The sequence below is a fragment of the Prunus mume genome, linkage group LG6 (assembly GCF_029339155.1).
Source record: "Prunus mume cultivar Tortuosa linkage group LG6, ASM2933915v1, whole genome shotgun sequence".
In the NCBI taxonomy this organism is placed as follows: domain Eukaryota; kingdom Viridiplantae; phylum Streptophyta; class Magnoliopsida; order Rosales; family Rosaceae; genus Prunus; species Prunus mume.
This window is the reverse complement of record NC_142703.1, coordinates 7468701-7486941: the sequence shown is the minus strand read 5'-3', so window position 1 is coordinate 7486941 and position 18241 is coordinate 7468701. Positions and strand designations below refer to the sequence as shown.

General features: G+C 37.5%; 4 protein-coding genes and 1 long non-coding RNA gene across 6 annotated transcripts; 3 read left to right on the top strand and 2 right to left on the bottom strand.

The window, feature by feature from the left end:
• The first annotated feature begins 3269 nt into the window (after positions 1-3269).
• LOC103333957 (zinc finger (CCCH type) helicase family protein) lies at positions 3270-10038 on the top strand. Its single transcript, XM_008236867.3, has 14 exons — positions 3270-3525; positions 3743-3920; positions 4031-4204; positions 4388-4535; positions 5188-5502; positions 5786-5932; positions 6005-6185; positions 6813-7093; positions 7186-7308; positions 7418-7562; positions 7705-7976; positions 8048-8239; positions 8727-9248; positions 9587-10038. Exons 1-14 carry the CDS (start codon positions 3363-3365, stop codon positions 9812-9814), a joined length of 3069 nt encoding a protein of 1022 aa, XP_008235089.2. The 5' UTR covers positions 3270-3362; the 3' UTR covers positions 9815-10038.
• Positions 10039-10348: 310 nt separating this feature from the next.
• Positions 10349-12566, top strand: LOC103333959 (LYR motif protein). Of its 2 annotated transcripts, XM_089053979.1 has the most exons (3): positions 10349-11222; positions 11905-11973; positions 12120-12260. In XM_089053979.1, exons 1-2 carry the CDS (start codon positions 10487-10489, stop codon positions 11940-11942), a joined length of 774 nt encoding a protein of 257 aa, XP_088910105.1. In that variant the 5' UTR covers positions 10349-10486; the 3' UTR covers positions 11943-11973; positions 12120-12260. The 2 variants fall into 2 exon arrangements, with proteins under 2 accessions (XP_088910105.1, XP_008235090.1); XM_008236868.2 differs by lacking the exon at positions 11905-11973 and having other exon boundaries at positions 10351-11222; positions 12120-12566.
• A 190-nt stretch (positions 12567-12756) lies between these two features.
• Positions 12757-13675, top strand: LOC103333960 (complex 1 family protein / LVR family protein). The gene is made up of 2 exons (XM_008236869.2): positions 12757-13107; positions 13425-13675. The coding sequence occupies exons 1-2, from the start codon at positions 12867-12869 to the stop codon at positions 13496-13498; spliced, it is 315 nt and encodes a 104-aa protein (XP_008235091.1). The 5' UTR covers positions 12757-12866; the 3' UTR covers positions 13499-13675.
• Positions 13676-15104: 1429 nt separating this feature from the next.
• On the bottom strand, positions 15105-16216 carry LOC148915998 (uncharacterized). The gene is made up of 2 exons (XR_016127693.1): positions 16119-16216; positions 15105-15411 (listed from the first exon to the last, which is right to left on the bottom strand). It is a non-coding gene; the product is annotated as an uncharacterized LOC148915998 (long non-coding RNA).
• An 825-nt stretch (positions 16217-17041) lies between these two features.
• Positions 17042-18092, bottom strand: LOC103344387 (sodium/hydrogen exchanger 1-like; the record flags this gene model as incomplete). The annotated part of the gene is made up of 5 exons (XM_089055034.1): positions 17042-17309; positions 17465-17511; positions 17604-17798; positions 17887-17933; positions 18011-18092. Coding segments are annotated over 5 exons (468 nt in total), but the record flags the coding sequence as incomplete, so codon positions are not given.
• Between the last annotated feature and the right edge of the window lie 149 nt (positions 18093-18241).

Sequence of the window (18241 nt, the reverse complement as noted above, 5' to 3'; positions counted from 1 at the left end):
GGTATTTTTGTTACATTTTGGTTTTTTGCCTTTTGCTAATTAGACTAAATTGTATTTCTTTCTACTAAATTAGTAAACTATATTATGCTTTAAAACTAAAGCTCCCTTAATTTTATAAGATAAATATTGAGTGACTCGTGACACAATTTTATGTGCATTAATAGGGTATAAGTTAAATAGAATAGGGTAAATTTTCAGTTATGCTCGGATATGTATTCTTCTTCAATATAAAGGTATTTATAAGGAAATACACAAATATATTAATCCTAAATACAATAAGAAATAAATATAAATTAGAACATAAAATAAATTTCAATTATAATACGACTAGACAAATTGATAAGTAACCAAAATCCTAACAAAGTAGGGATTCGCCAACATTCTCCCTAGAGAATGGATGTAAATTTGGAAAAAAAAACAAGAATAAGAAGTGAGATGACAGACGAAGAAAATCATTTCTCACATGGGAATGGCCAAAAATTAAAATAAAGAGAGGTAGAATAAAAGATGCAATGAGTCAAAAGTCTATTACGTGAGAACGGTAGGGAGAGAAGTTTCAAAGGAGCCATGTGCATACAGGATGAAGTGCAAAGATATAAAATAAAGGATTGAAAAATAAAGAGAGTAAGTGAATACTTGTGTTAGGCTGTCGCGGTGCAAAGAGTCGGTGGCATGGTAAAGAAAGGTGAGGCAAAGCAAAGTAAGGCAAGGCAAATAAAGGCAAAGGAGATGGCCACAACAACAACGACAACAATAACCATAGCAACGGAAAGAGAAGTAAGCAAATGCTACGTCAACGAAGACAACAACAACAACAACAACAACAACAGCATCAGCCATAGTGAAGGAGAATTCTTTCGTATATACTTTACCTAATTCACGCATACACAAATTCTCTTCACTCCCCTCTCTCCTTGAAAAGAAGGGGTTGGCGGAGTCAATGAATAGGCAATATCTTCATGGGAAAGAAAAACATATCTTTTTCACTCCCCCTTTCCCTTCTTGAAGAATGGGGGGAAAGGGGGTGGGGGGGAGATCACTTAAATTGCAAGGAGAACACAAACACAAGTTACAAGAGAACCAAAATCCTAACTAAGTAAGAACTCATCAACGGTATATTTGTATGAAAATTTTATTTTGTACATCTCATTGCTTGTGACATTTTTTATTATAAGCAATTGGGAAGGGAGTTTACACAAATATTAGTTGGGTGCAAGGGGTTTTGAACCTTTACTCACATCGATGGAGGTGGCTTAACCAACTGAGTTATACCCCATTAACAACATCCCTTCATGTTTTACCATGTTATTTAATCAAAATATCATTCTCATTATAAATTAACCTCAAATTCCATTTGACTCAAATCAATGAATCCTATTGTCGCATAGTTTTGAACTTAGGCTTGTTATGTGGTTGATGATTTCACTTTAAAATGCATACTTCCTTTACTAGTAAGATAATATCGTAAATCTCTTTCAATTAATTTTTGGGATGTTACAACTTCAAATTCATCTTTTTCTAGAACTCCAAAGTCATCATTAGATGCGTCAGGTTACACACAATGAATCCTCAAGCTCCACACAATAAATTCGTTAAATTAAAGTTTATTGACTTATTGAAAATGGTTATTTGCTGCTTTAATAATTTATGCTCAAGTAGAGTATTCAATTCAATTTATCCAATGCCATGGAAAATAATGAAAAATACGAAAACATGTGAAGAATGTCTATGTATTTATCTATCTATATATATAAAGCAAAAGGCAAAGAATGATGAAATATTCAAAATACCAGAAAATACCCTTGGTTAATGCAAACAATAAGAATTAAAATTATTAATTAAATTAGGATAATATGGTAAATTCACACTTGTTCATATTAAAAAAAATTTAAATTAAAAGAAAAATCAGATAATGGATCCTCTTTTTATAGAACACAACTACCCATTATATTTTTTAATTCTAAAATAAAATTTTTTTTTTTTAAAAAAAACCTTTCGCAGGTGCGGAAGCGCGTGCGGAGAGGCTAGTTACTTGAAAATAAAAACTGCATGTTTTAAACATTTTAAAGGTAAGTTTTATTTTTTCAAAATAAAATTATATGTTTTGAAGAGTTAAGGTAAACTTATTAGTCTTGAAGAGAGAGAGAGAGAGGTTGCATCTTTGATGACTAAGTGTGATAATGTTGTTGGAGAGAGTTTTGATGATGTGACTCATATATTTTAAAATTCCAAAGTTGTTGATTGTTGGAGATACTCTTACTTTGACATAGTAATGTATAAACAAAAAACTTGATTCATAAATAAAGGAGTGTATAAACAAAAAACTTGATTCATAAATAAAGGAGTTATATTTTTAGTTTTTAGCTCATAATATATGTGGGTTAATTCCAATTAAATGAGAATATTGAATCAGTTAAATTAAATGTCAAATTATTTAACAAAATAATTTAATAAATAGAGTTGATGTTGACAAGTTCGATATAAAAACAAAATGACACCACAATTGAAACAAATTACATAAAAAAATTTATGGCAAGATTTTAACGAGACAACTTTGTAGCACCCAAAGAGGCAAGGACCTTTCTGGTTGTATTATTGATGTTTTCAATATGAATGAAATTTCTTGACTTGATCAAGACAAAAAAAACTCAATAATATAAGAAAGTAAAAATAATTTTATGAAGAATTAAAAACTCTTTTTTTTTTTTGTGGGCAAAGAATTGTTGTTCTTTGCACACAAAGACAGAGTAGACGTCGGTTAAGGAAAAAAAAAGGAGGTAAAAGTAGATGGATAGAAATGTAGCAGAATTTTCACGGAATAAAGAAAGAAAGAAATGTAGTAGAATTCCTCTACATCACAACATGCATCAATATGTTCCTTCCCATTTCATCAGTTCATAATCGGTCCCGGAGAAAAAGGACCCAAATCCACATACTTATACCCGGGTCCCATCCTCTTCTCACAACATAGATTCCTAATACCAGGACCCACACTCCACAATGAACGTGTCAAGGAAGTATTCGGGACCCGCTCCCCGTAATTCGCGTGCAGCGTACACCCCCAAAATGTAGCACACGATTGGTCCAAATAAGAACCAAAGTCAACACTAAATGAAAAACCAATTGACTCGTTTGTTTTTATCAAGACCTCAGTCGTCACGAGGCTCATGACTATCAAGCGCACGTAGAGCTTACTGTGTCCGAACATTGCTCTCCTGAGAAAAGGACCGAGGCGCGCGGGAGACTAATAAGCGACTTACTCGTCTCTGCTCCTCCGCTTTTGCGAAACAGCAAATAGAGACATTTCCAATCCCCTTCCCTTTCTTTTCGTTAAGCAGAGAGAAGACGAGAGGGTTCCGACAATGGCGTCACCGTCGTCCCCAACATCGTCGTGCAGCTCCTCCTTCTCATCGTCGTTTTCGAACGCCAAATTCTCGTCTCTTCCAGTAATGGCGCTCCGCGAAAAAATCGTGGAGAAAATTCTCGATAATCGCGTCACTCTCATCGTCGGCGAGACTGGTTGTGGTACACTCCCTACTCTCTTACTCCGCACGGTTCTGCGGTTTTACTATCGCGAACTATTTCGTACTTCGTCATGTATTCTCTATTATGCAGGCCGTTTGGTTCCCGAGAAAACTGAGAAGAAAAATAGTGCGGTGTTCACAAAACGCCGCATTTATGATTTTTGAATTTTCTAATTGTTATTCGTGTTGTTAATTTGTTTTGTTTGGTTTAATCAAAGGGAAAAGCTCGCAAGTTCCGCAGTTTCTTCTAGAGGCGAATTTGAAGCCCATTCTATGTACACAGCCTAGGAGATTCGCCGTAGTAGCTGTTGCTAAAATGGTGGCAAAAGCTCGAAATTGTGAAATTGGTGGAGAGGTTGGATATCACATTGGCCATTCAAAGCACTTATCACCAAGGTGTGTTAACTTATGTCCCATTTTCTAATGATCTTTTCTAATTTTCATTTGAGAGTGTGTGTTACGTTACGTTTGTGTTCATTTCTTTATTTGTTTTAATGTTTTTGGAGGTCTTCGATTGTTTTTAAAACTGCTGGAGTTCTATTGGATGAAATGCGAGATAAGGGGATGCATGCGCTTGATTACAAGGTCATTGTGCTTGATGAAGTGCATGAAAGATCGGTGGAATCCGATCTTGTTCTTGTTTGTGTGAAGCAGTTTATGATGAGGAATAACAACTTGAGGTCGACTTCTACCTGCCTTTTCCTTATATGGATGTTCGAACTTTTCCTACATTTAGGCTTATTTTATACTTGGCTGTTTCTGCTTACATTCTCTAGGAACCGCACATTTATGTATTCCATACGTAAGTATAATTTCCTTGGGCTTTTGTTACACGAGAATCTAATGGATTTATGAATTTTCAGGGTGGTTTTGATGTCTGCAACTGCTGATATTGCAAGATACAGGGATTACTTTAAGGATCTTGGCAGAGGTGAACGAGTGGAAGTGCTTGCAATCCCTACATCCAATCACAAAGCCATTTTTCAGCGAAGGGTTTCTTATCTTGAAGAGGCATTTACTTGTACTCGTTACTGGAAATATTATGTTTATTCTAGGGAACCTAACTCAATTAATGCTTCTTTTTGCCCGCCTTCATCATCTGAGGCACTCTTATTGGTGTTGAGCATAATGCTTTGATCCCAAGATCTTGATAATACAATATAGGGTGTAGCTTACGGATCTCTGTTTAGAAAAATAACAAATGAGAGTAGCCTTTAGTTATTGCATTGGCGAGAGAATATTGTCAGCCAGATGTAGAATTGGTATATAAAGGTGTCAGGAACAATAGTCTGTACGATTTGTTTTGCAGAGATTTAGTAGGTAAGTACGTAAGTGTTTTGAAAAGATTTAATAGGTAAGTATATAAGCGCTAATAAAACAAATGTAAAAGATGGAAGCTATAAATTTTACGGAGATGAGGCGACATTTCTCTACGACACTGTGTACCATCAATAAAAAATGCTTTAGAATAAAATAGTAAAGTTAATATTGAATTTATGTCAACTTCCAAAAACATCACCTTCGGTTTAAATCATGAAAAATGTGAACTAATTGAAAAACTACGTCAGGGGGCCCAGTTTTGGAGTTCACAATAGCACGTGAATTATATATGGAACCCATTTCATTTATATAAGTGATGGTTCTGTGATTCTTTCCTGAACAGGTTGCTGATCTTCTCAATATCGATTCAGAGTCGCTTTCTGATAGTTATTGTTCAGGTCCAAGTCCTTCTATGGCCAAAGCTGATATTAAGGCTAAAGTGCACAAACTTATTCATGATTTGGTGTTGCATATTCATGAGCATGAACCAGACATTGAAAAGAGCATTTTGATTTTTCTTCCAACATACTATGCACTGGAGCAGCAATGGTTCCTTCTGAAGCCATTTAGTTCATCTTTTAAAGTTCACATTTTACATAGCAGCATTGACACTGAACAAGCTCTCATGACTATGAAGATTTGGAAATCCCATCGTAAAGTATGTTTGATATCCTAGCTGCATTATTTAATTTTTTTGATGTGGTTGTTTTTGTACGTGTGCTGTTGGTTCTAACAAAATGTAAGGGTAGTTTAATCCCAATACTTTTCCCTTGCTAGACATGACTGTAACTATAGCTGCAAATGAAGTTAGTTTGAGATATTTAGGATGTAGATTAGTGCCCCGTCCCCCCCCCCCAAAAAAAAAATCTGGTTGATTTTTTCCTCCATTATATCCTTATCTTCACACTTATGGTTGTTTCTGAAAACAATAATCTGCACAGGTGATACTGGCCACAAATATTGCAGAGTCGTCAGTAACAATACCCAAGGTGGCCTATGTTATTGATTCATGCCGATCTTTACAAGTTTTTTGGAACAGTTATCAGAAAAAGGAATCTGCAAAGCTTGTTTGGGTTTCTAAGTCTCAGGTATTGAAGGACTCTAACTGGATGATTAATTTTTGTGGTTTCTTGATTCCTTACTTTAGGTTTATGCTGCAGGCCGATCAGCGTAGAGGGAGAACTGGTCGAACTTGTGATGGCCAGATTTATCGGTTGGTTACTAGACCATTTTTCATCCAGTTTGACGAATACGAGGGTGCCTCTGTACTGAGGTTATCATTGCGGCTGCAAGTGCTTCAGATCTGCTGTGCTGAATCTAAGGCCATTAATGATCCCAAAGGTATGCTGTTCTTTGTCATTGTTTTCATCCTTGCATTTAGGTTTTGATAATTTGCTTTACTCTCATTGGAGTGATTCATCACTCATCAGGAAAAAAGAAGAAGATTTCTTTAGTCTTTGTATTGATATGCCAAACAAGGGATTCCATCTAGTTTTTGGAAGGATGATGTAACAGAGTAACTGAGAAAGACAAGGAACACACGTTTTGTGGCTAATTAGGCAAGACAAAGGAAACCTGACCAACATTCTATATCTTGATTATCTGTTGGTGTGCTCCTTGAACCTGATATAAGATTTTCTCGAACTTTGTTGAAGGCTTAAGGGTTGAGTTGGTCTTTGACCAAGGTTGCAGTACTTTTTTCTATTCGTCACATTTCTATTTAGAAAACAACAAGTCCTTTTCCTTTTATTTTTAAAAAAGTAAACTATACAATCTGGTTTGATGCATAAGCTATAGTTGTTGGAAGACTGTTTTTGTAACCGCACTGAAGTTCAAGATCATGCTAGGTGTGAGTTAAACTTGACATCACAAGTTAAGGTGATATTCAGCATGTTGTCTGCTACATTAAGCATGTTCTTTTATCATGAAGTTTTGGTGTGTTTCTAAGACATGGAGCTTTGGTGTCAGCTTTGTTGCAGAAGGCTCTAGATCAACCACATCCTGAAGTTGTTGAAGATGCATTGGATTTGCTTGTTCATATGCAAGCATTAGAAAAAACATCTCCAAGGGGCCGGTATGAGCCAACATTTTATGGGAGGTTGCTTTCCAGTTTGTCATTGTCTTTTGATGCTTCTCTGGTTGTACTCAAGTTTGGAGACATTGGAATGCTGCGTGAAGGCATTCTTCTGGGCATATTAATGGACACACAACCTCTACCTATCCTTCATCCTTTTGGAGATGAAATTTTGGTATTAACTGTTAAATGTATAAATTTTGTAGATTTTGGATTTGCTTGATTGCTTGAGAATTGACCTTTGATATAGTTAATTCTACAATTCAGTTTGCAGAATATGCTGACAGCTACTTCTGTGGAGATGATGGCAATACTGGCCTAAATGGTAGGAAGGAGATGGTATTCATAGCAAACTTGTGTGCATTTCAATTTTGGCAACGTGTTTTCAAGGTATATTGTACATGAACTTTCACAATGCTTATTAGTGTGCACATACATTTGTAAAGCCCACTTGGAGTACATTTTGTGTATGATTTAAACATTTTGCTTTACCCTAAAGGATAACCACCGTGTTGAGCATTTGAAGCAACTTCTTAAGTTTGATGAGATGAAAGCTACTGCGTTCCGGCTTCCCAAGATTGAAGAAGATTGGTGCTCTTTCCATAATCTTGTGCAGTCGTCACTAAAACATGTATCTGAAATATGTATGTTGTACATTGCTATTACATCAGCATACTTTATTGTCTTACTAGTAATCATCCGCCGACAATATTCATTGCTCCATCAGTCTGGAATTTTTCTGGTACAGTAGAGTGGCATTAGTTATTTCAGGTGTCTTTTTTTCAGATGAAGATATACTAGATTCAGTGCACCGGTATCGGCCCAAGTTTTTGTCTACATCTAATGGCCTTCCATCCTACTATGATCCTTATGAATTTGAGCATATATGCCTCCTTACATGTCAACAACCAAACGAAGATACAGATGCTCTTACTACAGATGATAAGCACCTTGAGCCATCTAGTGAAACAATGAAATGTGTCGCTGTACCTTTTGTTGCTCCAAATAACTTCCAAAACAATGATGTGGCAAAAAAGTTGGCAACCATAATCAAACAGGTCCTCTCATCTGCATACCTCTTGTGCATTTTCCTTCACATGATCATTCCCTTACTTCTCACGTTTTGCAGATACGAGTCCAGCATACAGAAGATTTATCTAGTAATCAGGATTTAGATGTTGATGATGGCTATCATGTCAATGGGGAGGCTTCTATTTGTATATATTTTGTTAATGGATCCTGCAACAAGGGCAGTCAATGCCTGTTTTCTCATTCACTTAAAGCAAAGAGACCCCCATGCAAATTTTTCTATTCTGCCCAGGTATTAAAAATTCACAGCTTTAGTCAATTCTGTGTGGCCTTTAAAGATGTTTGTATAGCTATCTCTTTGGTACTTGTATAGTTATGGGATGTACATAGTTTTAAATTGTTAAAAGTTTTGGGATGACATTTCCTGTTATTGTCCTTGGCACTCTCTGATCTGTTCCAAGATTAGGCATTTAAAAGGTGAAATTATGGAGGAATTTTCAGAGAATGATTTCTTAAGGTTTATCTTTCTATAGAAGTTCTTGGAAGTTAATTGTTACTGTGATGCATATCTGCAGACTTATGGTTAAAGGCTTGTATTATAATTCGTTTTACGACACTAGGAGTTGTTAAGAATTGGTGGGGCTGCCTGGCTGAAAACTTGTCTTATGCAGCACAACATTCTTTGATAAATTTTTGGCTTGAATATCAACTTTCTGAGTACTGCCTAGTCGCATACCTTGCTTGTGGTATAATATCTATTTTCTTTCTAATAATTACAGGGTTGTCGATATGGAGCGTCATGCTTCTTTTCTCATGATGAGAGTTCATCAGTGACATCATCTAACTCAACTTTATGCCTGCCAGAAGGTGGAGAAGCCAAAGCTACATCGCTTATACAATTGTTGCCCACTGATGGATGCATTCTCTTATTGGATGACACCAATCTACAATTTTCCTCAAATTTTGCTAGACATTATGATCCATCAAAAATAGTTTCTACCACTAGTTTGTCAGACACATCCATATTTGACTCATCACTGACTGGTGTCAAAATTTTGTGGGGGCTCTATCATCCATATGAGACAATCATTTCCAAAGCAGGGGAGAGCCAAATCTCATGGAACGAAGTTAAGTGTGTGCTATGGTTTCCTAATTTTGATAGCTACAGTGAGAACTTAGATAGACAGAAGCTTCTCTTGCAGAATTTCTTCGAGTATCTTGCCGTCCGAATGCTAGCTGATGACTTGGACAATGTGCGAGTTATTCTCACTATGAACAATATCAGGTTTGCACAGCTGCAGGTAATAATAACACTGCAAACTGTTTGCATCCCTGCTAATTTTTTTTGTAGAAATAGCAAATCTAAAGAGATGGCAAAGACTTTCTTTATCGAAGAACTCGCTTATTTGGTTGCAGTGCGCACTACTCGGCACATGCACATTACACATTGCACCTTGCACTCGCAAGTTTATTGAAATTCTTTTGAAAATCTAGTTCTTGGTGCCTGCAGTGTCAACTTGCTGTTCTGATACATGTATAATAAACATGTACATAACATAGAGGAGAAGGATGAGCGTTCTTGCATAATAATAATGATGGTTGTGTGATGTTTTAAGGCATTTGGTTATGATCGTTTCAGGTAGAAAAGTTGGGCAGGGAGAGCTTCTTCTTCCTTACAGAGTCATTTCCATTTGATGACGCCAGCTTTGGAGAGTTGCCAGACAAAGTCAGCACAAAAAAGCCGATGATGGTTTCGAGGCCCATTTCGTACGTTTTTGACTTGCACCCACCTTCAGACATTCAGTTTGGTGACTATGCAGCCGGACTTCACAGTTTTCTTCATCATGAGATCCAGGAAGATGTGTAAAAAGTCATCATCTGCTGGACCTGTATAATAAGCTTTACTAGTTACTAAGATTTGGCAGTCGGATTATCGACAGATATTACCTTTTCTTACTTATGTCTTCAAATGTTCCCTATTTACCCAAGTTCTGAACTTTCTGTTTTCCTAGTATTATTAACTCCTCATCAAACTCTGGAAGTATATTTTTGATAAACAATTTTTGCTCAAAATAGAAAATGATATTTAAACTCACGCTTCTCTTTTACAAATTTGTCTTAAATTTGACAAATTCCAAATCTGAAATAGATATGAAGATTTAAATTTTGCAAACGCGAGGTTCAGTGTGAAATGAGAGACTTCAGATGAATGCAGTAACGAATGCTGTAGTCGGACTAAACAAATTTTTGTTTCATCAACTTTTTACTTTGGCCTTGATTTATTTAAAGGATGAGGACGTGACACGTGTTAAGGTGGGTCACATTTCCCGCGCGTGGGAGCTGTATTCTTTTCCCTTACCAGGAAAAGACAAAAGAAAATTATAAAGTGATTTAGGAATTAATTTATTTCTAAGAAATCTAAGAAATGTGAAGCTCCTGGAATGTAAGTAGCTGAAGCTGATCTTCTTCATCTCCATGTTTGTACGCAAGGCTGTAAACCCTAAACCCTCACAGAATTCCCATTTTAAAACAAAATCCTATGTCACACAAAGCCCTAGAACACCGGCACCCCATCGATTCGTGCGCATTTCAGCTCCATAGCTGGAGACCTTTTCAGCTGCATCAACAGACCACACCTACCTCCAAAGCCCTAGACTCCGATCCCTCCCTCCCCAACCCCAAACCCTACAACTCCTCTTCCAATGGCCTGGTGATCCACACCAAGCGTCCCTGCCTATCCAACCGAGCGACCTCGTTTTCAATCGACGCCATCGACATGTCTCGGTTGACCTTGGTCGACGACGACAGGACGATCTCCGGTGGCCATCACAATAGACACGGCAGCTTTCGATTCATTGCGAAAAAGAGGCGGCGCCACGGGTCCCGGTCAGTTTCGGGTCGGAGCAGCGATCGGAGTGGGACCCGGAGGTGCTGCTCGGTCGGGGCTTCGGCTGCGTACGGTACGTGCTCGGATTTTCCGGTGGCGGTGGGTACGGACTCCAGTGGTGAGCTGTTTGGGAATGGGGATGCAAATTGGGCATCGGATGTGAGTGAAGCTAGGAATTCGAGGAAGGAGAGAGATGGAGGTGGGAGTGGAGAGAAGGAGAATCTGGGTACTGGGTTTGGGCCTATTGGGGGTTTTGATGTTCAGGGGAATGAGTCCGGGTACGGCAGCGAACCGGGTTACCGAGGGGATGCGGAGTTCGGGTACGGCGATGAGCTTGATGAGGAGGAGGAGGATACTCGTCTGTTGTTTTGGGGTGATCAATTTGGAGGTACATTTTGAACAAACGTTCTTCCATTTGAAGCACGATGAAGCATTGCAGATTTTGTGCAAATTTTTAGTTTCATTCTAGTAAAAGTTTCTTATAGTTGCAGATTGGTGAATTATATATGCATATCTTTAGTTTTCTGCAGTGTTTCTAGTTCGATATTCAAGTTTGCTTGGTAGATAGAATCTGAACATAGACTTTGGCAGCAGGATCTTAGTTGGAACTTTGAATATAAATGGATAAGGTAGGTGGCATCACCAATGATGCATTTGAACATGGTAGGCAGTAATCAGAAAAGTATTAACAAGCAAAGCCATAGTTTTAATTTCTAGTCGGGATTGAAGTGAATTTGACTGACTTTCCTTCTTGAACTTTGGTGATAGTTTCATAACACTGTAGTTCTTTACTCTATCGGTATGATTGCTGGCACTAGTTTAGTCTCTGTACATATGGGTGTGAATTTACGGGGTTTACATTTGTTCTTTCATTTTTCGAATATGTGTATCACCACTGGACAACAGCATTATGATCTAAGTTGAAAACCCTCAACAGATGTTCATGTTTCACATTCTTTGTCTGAATGAGTAGACCATTGGTTTTGCTGTTATCGGCTTGTTTATATAATTTATTCTTCTTTATCAGTTATCAACTCTATTAATTATCAATTTTATTCCTGGCAACATAGGCAAATGGTGCCGCTATGGATATGAGAAAAGGGAATAAGGGACCAGTAGAAGAAGAAGAATAGCATAAAGTAGTTTAGGAGATTTACAGAATCTTCTACTTTGCTTACGTCTTTTGATTATGTTATATACATGCATTCATGAGATTCTGAATTTTGGTTTTCCAAGTCGTTTGATTCAACTGGAGATATGCTGATGGGTCCTTTTCTTAATCCAGATACTGATTCCATGATGGAGATTGTGGGGGAAAATACATTCGTTGATCAAAAATCTCATCACAGATGTCGGCGTAAGAAGCATGACTGCAGAATGGTTGATTCGCTGAGGTAACTGAATCAGTTGGAGAATACAAAAGGCTTCTTTATATCATCTAGGCATCAGCTTTCTATTGAGAAGGATGTCGGCCCCTGGATGGAATCCGTGTATGCATGATCTAATCACTGCATGACCACATTCTGTGACTTCCTAGGTCCATTTTGACAGTGAGAGGGCTTGGTATATATATCATCGAATGGTTTTGGATTCATGTCACGATGTTGCTTTATGTAATTTATGCTTAAAGGATTTTGACTGTACATTGTAGTATAGTGTGTTATTCCCAAAGTTGCCAACTGGTTGGAAATTTTCATTAATATGTACATTGTGAAATGAATGTCTTCTGCTATTTTTGTGTTTCTGAGTTCTGATTAGATAAAAGAAATGTCAACTCTAGAGAAAAATAGATAGAGCCCACGTCCCTATATACGGGCTTAACAATTATTGACTGGCCCAAAATAAAGCGAGGTTGCTGAAAGTGTGAAGTTCACTAAAGTAGCCCATGCATCATATCTAAAGAAGACTGAGGCCCTTGTGGGATGACAAGACAACATCGTTTTGTTGGGGGTGTGTACTAGTAGTAGCTTAAAATTTTCAAAACAAGGCCTGAAGCAGATAGAGAGGACTAAGGGGGAGAGAGGGGGCTGAGATGGCGAGAGCAGAAGCATTGAACGCGTACAGGGCGCTGCTAAGAGCGACTCGGAAGTCGTTCGCCGGAGACACACCGATGCTAAAGGGGTCGGCGGCGGAGGTCCGCAAGAAGTTCGAAGATAATAGGCACGTGACGTCGGATGTGGAGATCCAGAGACTCCTGGAAGAGGCACGTGAGGCCTCCCTTTTCATCACCCAAATGATCGTCCAGGCTAAGCTCAATTCTCGCGGCGGTTACGGTAAACTTTCATTTCCAATGAAATCATCTCTCTCGTGAATGAATCCCATATCGAATTAACCAGTAGTTGTTGTATGTCGTTGAATGCCCTTGTCATGCCTTGAAGGTGTTTGTTAAATTGCTCCTTTGGCTGCTTTCCTATACTTTTATTTACCATTTGCTTGTTAGCTTTTATTGTTGTTATGTCGAAATCTGATAATCTTGTGTGTCAATTTCAATGAAGCTCCAATAATATGGCTACTTAGATTTAGCTTTGAATTTTATGAGAAAGCTTCCAAACTGATTTGTTTACATTCAAACACTGATTGATTTATGCAGAAGTGAAGGCAGACAAAGATCATGCGGGAGCAACGCTTGAGGTTCCTTCTGAAGAACTTCTTCCCAAGTCTTGAGAAGCAAAGGCTTTTTCACTTACAACGTATGGCGGCGTGCGGCTCGAGGGTTTTGGTGCTTTGCGGATCCCCATTCCATTTGGTTGTCTAGAAAGTTTTCAAGAATTAGTTTTAAGTTGAGCCATTGTTCTTAAACAATTTGTTGTTTTTCGATAAGTAATGAAATGATTTCATAGATCTAATGGTTTCATCCTTGTTCCGAAATAGTTCATAAAAGTCCAAATTGTGAACCAAACAGCGAAAATTGACGAAACCTTGAAATGTGAAAATTCATTAGCAAAACCAAAAACTACTAATATTCACTTTCGCATTTCAGAGTTAATGAATTTTTGCATTTCGATGTTAATGAATTTTTCGTTTGGTTTCACAAATGAATTTTCGTATTTACGGCTTTGTAAATGAATTTTTTACATTTTGGGGTTTCATTAGTGAATTTTTGCAAATCGAGGTTTTGCAAAATGAATTTTTTATGGTGAAAACCAAAACTGCGAGAATTCATTGGCAAGAAATCCGAAAATTCATTTGTGAAATCATAAACTCTAAATGTTCATTCATAAACCCCCAAAAAGCGAAAATTTATTTGCTTAACCCAAAATGCAAAAATTCATTAGTGAAACCCTGAGATGCATTAATGAAACCCCAAACTGTTACCCATATTGCCAAAATTCATTTGAAACCTCGAAATTCAAGTACTACCGTGCGGCTATACTTTTACAATATTCGAATATATTCAAAGGGTTTCATCTAGTATAGATGTCCAAGTCACAAGTATTTATGGATGCATAGCACGTACATGCCAGTACAAAGTTCGGCCAAGATGCAGCCAAGTGACCATGTATCTATTTTCTTATCATATGCAAGTCTCAAGATAACCTCAGGAGCACGATATGATCTAGACTGAACATAGGAGCAGAGATGATCTGTTGCAACTACTCCCAAGATCAATGACTTTTACCTCACACCTATTGTAGCTTTTCACCAGTATATTCTCAGGCTTCAAGTCACAATGTATCAGGCCAAGGCCATGCAAAAACTGAAGCGCCTCTAGACACTGAATTGTAATTGACTGCCAAAAAAAAAAAAAAAAAAAAAAGGGGCAAAGTTTACACACCAGCAAGGCAAAAAGCTAATGGTCGTCAAGTAGAAAATGGAACACAACAAACCTGCAGTCTTGGCATTGTGAAGTAGACCTCCCCTCCTGACTCCCGATTAAATTTATGAAATTCATATGTTTTCTTTTGAGAAGTTCACATACTATCAACAGATTCAAAATAAAGTTGAATGCAAATAGTTATCAAAGATTAATATGGCATCATTCCATTGAGATCAATACACTAAACACGAGAAGCAAGTTGTCAATATAATATATGTCTGTACGAAACATCCCCAAAAAGGAAGATCAATAGTATAATGACTAACCACAAGAAGCCATATACAAAACTTTCAAGTGTTGCCCTCTCCATGCTAGCAGAAAGGCACTGCCCCAGAGCATAGGGGTCACAGGTACACAAGACAATGAAAGACAAGTAATTCAAATCTAGCAAATGTGCACGTATTCAACAAAAATCTATGTCGAAATATTATAAAAGCTCAAAACCAAACAAGATAAGTATCAAAATTGTACATTCCCTTACTCGATAATAGAAGTAATCGTACAAATGTAGAATGTGGTACTTGTCAGCAGGATCATGCTTATTGATGTATTTGAGAAGCTTTATCTCATCAAGACTCTGATCAAAGAAATCTTTGTTGTTCTTTATAATTTTCACACAAACATCCATGCCTGTATGCAGATCATGCGCCTGCATAGCTTTGCTGAGAGCAGCTGATCCAAGATATTTGGTGACATGATAGCGCGGTTATCACAGAATTCAACACAACATGACATTTTTTTGTCATCTTCAAAGCCAGTTCTGTGGAATAAAAACATGAGTTCTAATAGTCTACCAGAAGCAAGTTAAGTAACCAACAACAGTATAAATGGCAAAGAAGACTTCAAGGCAGCAACACTTACCAGAAAAAGCTGAGAGATTAAAGTCCATCAAATAATTACATGCCTCGACAAAATAGCGACCATTACACAAAGCTTAGGTTTATAGTAAGATTAGTGTAACTTGAAAATGAAAACTACATATAAAAGAGATCACACTAATCGATTAATAATCCACATGACACAACAAAAGAAAAGAGGGGTTGTTTTATTTTGTATAAATATTCACGTTTCTTATCCCCAAAAAAAAGGGGGTAGTTGCAGTCAAATAACTGATTGTACAATTAGCAGATCAAGAAGCTCAAACAGATAGGATGATTTCTTTTTATTTGGTTAAAATGATAAAAAAATAAAAGTTGAGGAGAGGAAAGAACAAGGGTTTAGGATTTAGGGAAACCGTGGCATAGATAGATAGCTGCAAAATCTTCATAGATAGATGCATTACTATACAATTATTTTCTTCCAAAAAACCAACCTAAAACTACAGTATAACAGCTTCAATAGTTTTCAGAACTTTTTAAATTTACTATTGGTGTAAACAGAAACATCATATGCCCAAGCACAATTCTCCCGTAAAGAACCATGATCGATTAATTTATATTTGAGATTAGTGCATAGGTGAAGACATACCTGTTTTTTCTATGCACAATCTTGAGGTTGAAGGTCTCAACTCTTCCTCTTGAGCCTTTATTTGCCTTACTTGCTCTTGCACAGCAGCTTCTTTATCAAACCGGCGTCCTCATGAAAGGTTGATGCTCCTGTATCTTCTTCCCAACAGCAGCAATTTCATCATCTTATTCTTGCTTGGATGATACTCTCTCATCGGCATAAGCATGAAATTAGAGATTTGAGGGAATAGAGTTTATATATATATATCAATGCCATATGACCTCTGCTTATTTATTTACAACTCATTCGTAGGTGTCTCATCATTATTTCTGCCTCCATGTTATGCAAAGAACCCAATACACGCGAACTCATCAGTATCTCATAATGACAAAAGCAGCAGTTGTTTGACATGAGAAGATTTAAGGCTTGTCTGAAGTCCATCTCTAATTGTGGATGGAATTTTAGAAATATTCTGTATGCAATTTTATCTATGACCCGTAATTCTCAACTTTTATTTGCCTCATGTTTACTATTTTTTGTTGTCCGTTAGATCTATCAATAACCCGTATTATTTCTTATCTGATTCTTGCCTAATGATGCTGGACCCAAATCTGTCACGGTATCGAAAGTATTCTCATCCCCTTCACTACTGCCTCCAAAAACTTTGAAGAAATAACTATCCTGCCAATATAGCAGGTCATCACTATTAAATCCCACACCTATTGATCTGGGCAGGTACTGAACCAACCTGATTTTTCATCCACACAACATCTATCTTGGGTGGTAATCCCGTTCCTGGAGTTCTAAAAAGCAAAAATCTGTTGCAGGTCTTCCTAACTGAAGCTGAGTACAGGTCAGTAGCTAAGTGCAAAGCCCTGCCGAGCTCAACTGGCTTTGCTATCTCCTGCACTGATCAAATTGGTGTTCAACTGCCTTGCATGTACATCAACTGTCCATCATATTGAGCTATTAAATCATTCTCATCACTCCTCGCATACAATTCAGTCACTGTTAGTCCTATAGGATCATCTGATGTTACAATTGGTTCAACATTTTTCGCTTGAAAGTACCGCTCACCAGAAAAGTGAGAATCCTCCTCAGCAAAGGATTGGTCATCATCTGCCCAGAGTAGAGGAGAAGCTTACTTCAGCCAGTATATATGACAGGTATGCCATGAGCATCATAAGAGCAACCTCGCGATCTGTAGAGTGCCTGAATTATGTCAGAAACCAAGTTGTGTCAGGAAAAAAAATCTTCTCTAAGACTGCTGTGGTTTCAACATAGAAATAAAAAACCTTGAGACGCTAAACAAAACAGGACCCTAAAGCTCTAGGCATGACTTGAATATATAAATTATGACAATATACCTGCCAAAATAAAGCTTTTTAATAATGTAAGCACTGAGCAGCCCTGCCTACAAGAGAGAGAAGTTATACCAAGGTACAAAAAACGAAAACAATATAGCACACTTGTATATATGGACACGGAATAGAGACGGGTACTTACAAACACTCCTAGCATGGTGCTTGTGAAAAACAAATATAAGAAGTTGCCCATAAAATGCAAAGCAATTCTGGAATCAATGTGAGTGAGATCAAAGCTCTGGATAGCATTGAAAAGCACCACAGATGTAGCATCGTTAACAACACCCTCCCCAAATACAAGACTATAGAGTAAAGGTGTCTCATCCTGATTGAGCACCTGGACCATTGGGTAAACAACTTTAGTGTTGAATAGTTGGTGTTTATTTATTTGAAAAACTCAGACGCAACATTGATATGTGCCCTACCTGCAACGTGCATACAGAATCTGTTGCAGCAAATATTGCACCAATTGCTGCAAACAGGAGCTTAAAATAGTTAGACCACAAATAGAATTTCAAGAAACAAATAAAACAAAGAAAATGATATTACCAAGATAATCCCCTATCTCCAGCGAACCAATGTCCAGTTTCTTAAATATTTGTGTAGCACCTGAGTCAAGCAAAGACACAATAAGTTAAATGTTCAGATTTCTGTATCACACATTGTCACTTGGGTAATCGATTTCATGGGCCAGAAACCAGGCCTCATCTTCAATAGGTTGTCTCATGTATCCCACTTCAGCATATTCATCAGAGTCCCAATACTCGTTTGGATAGTCAA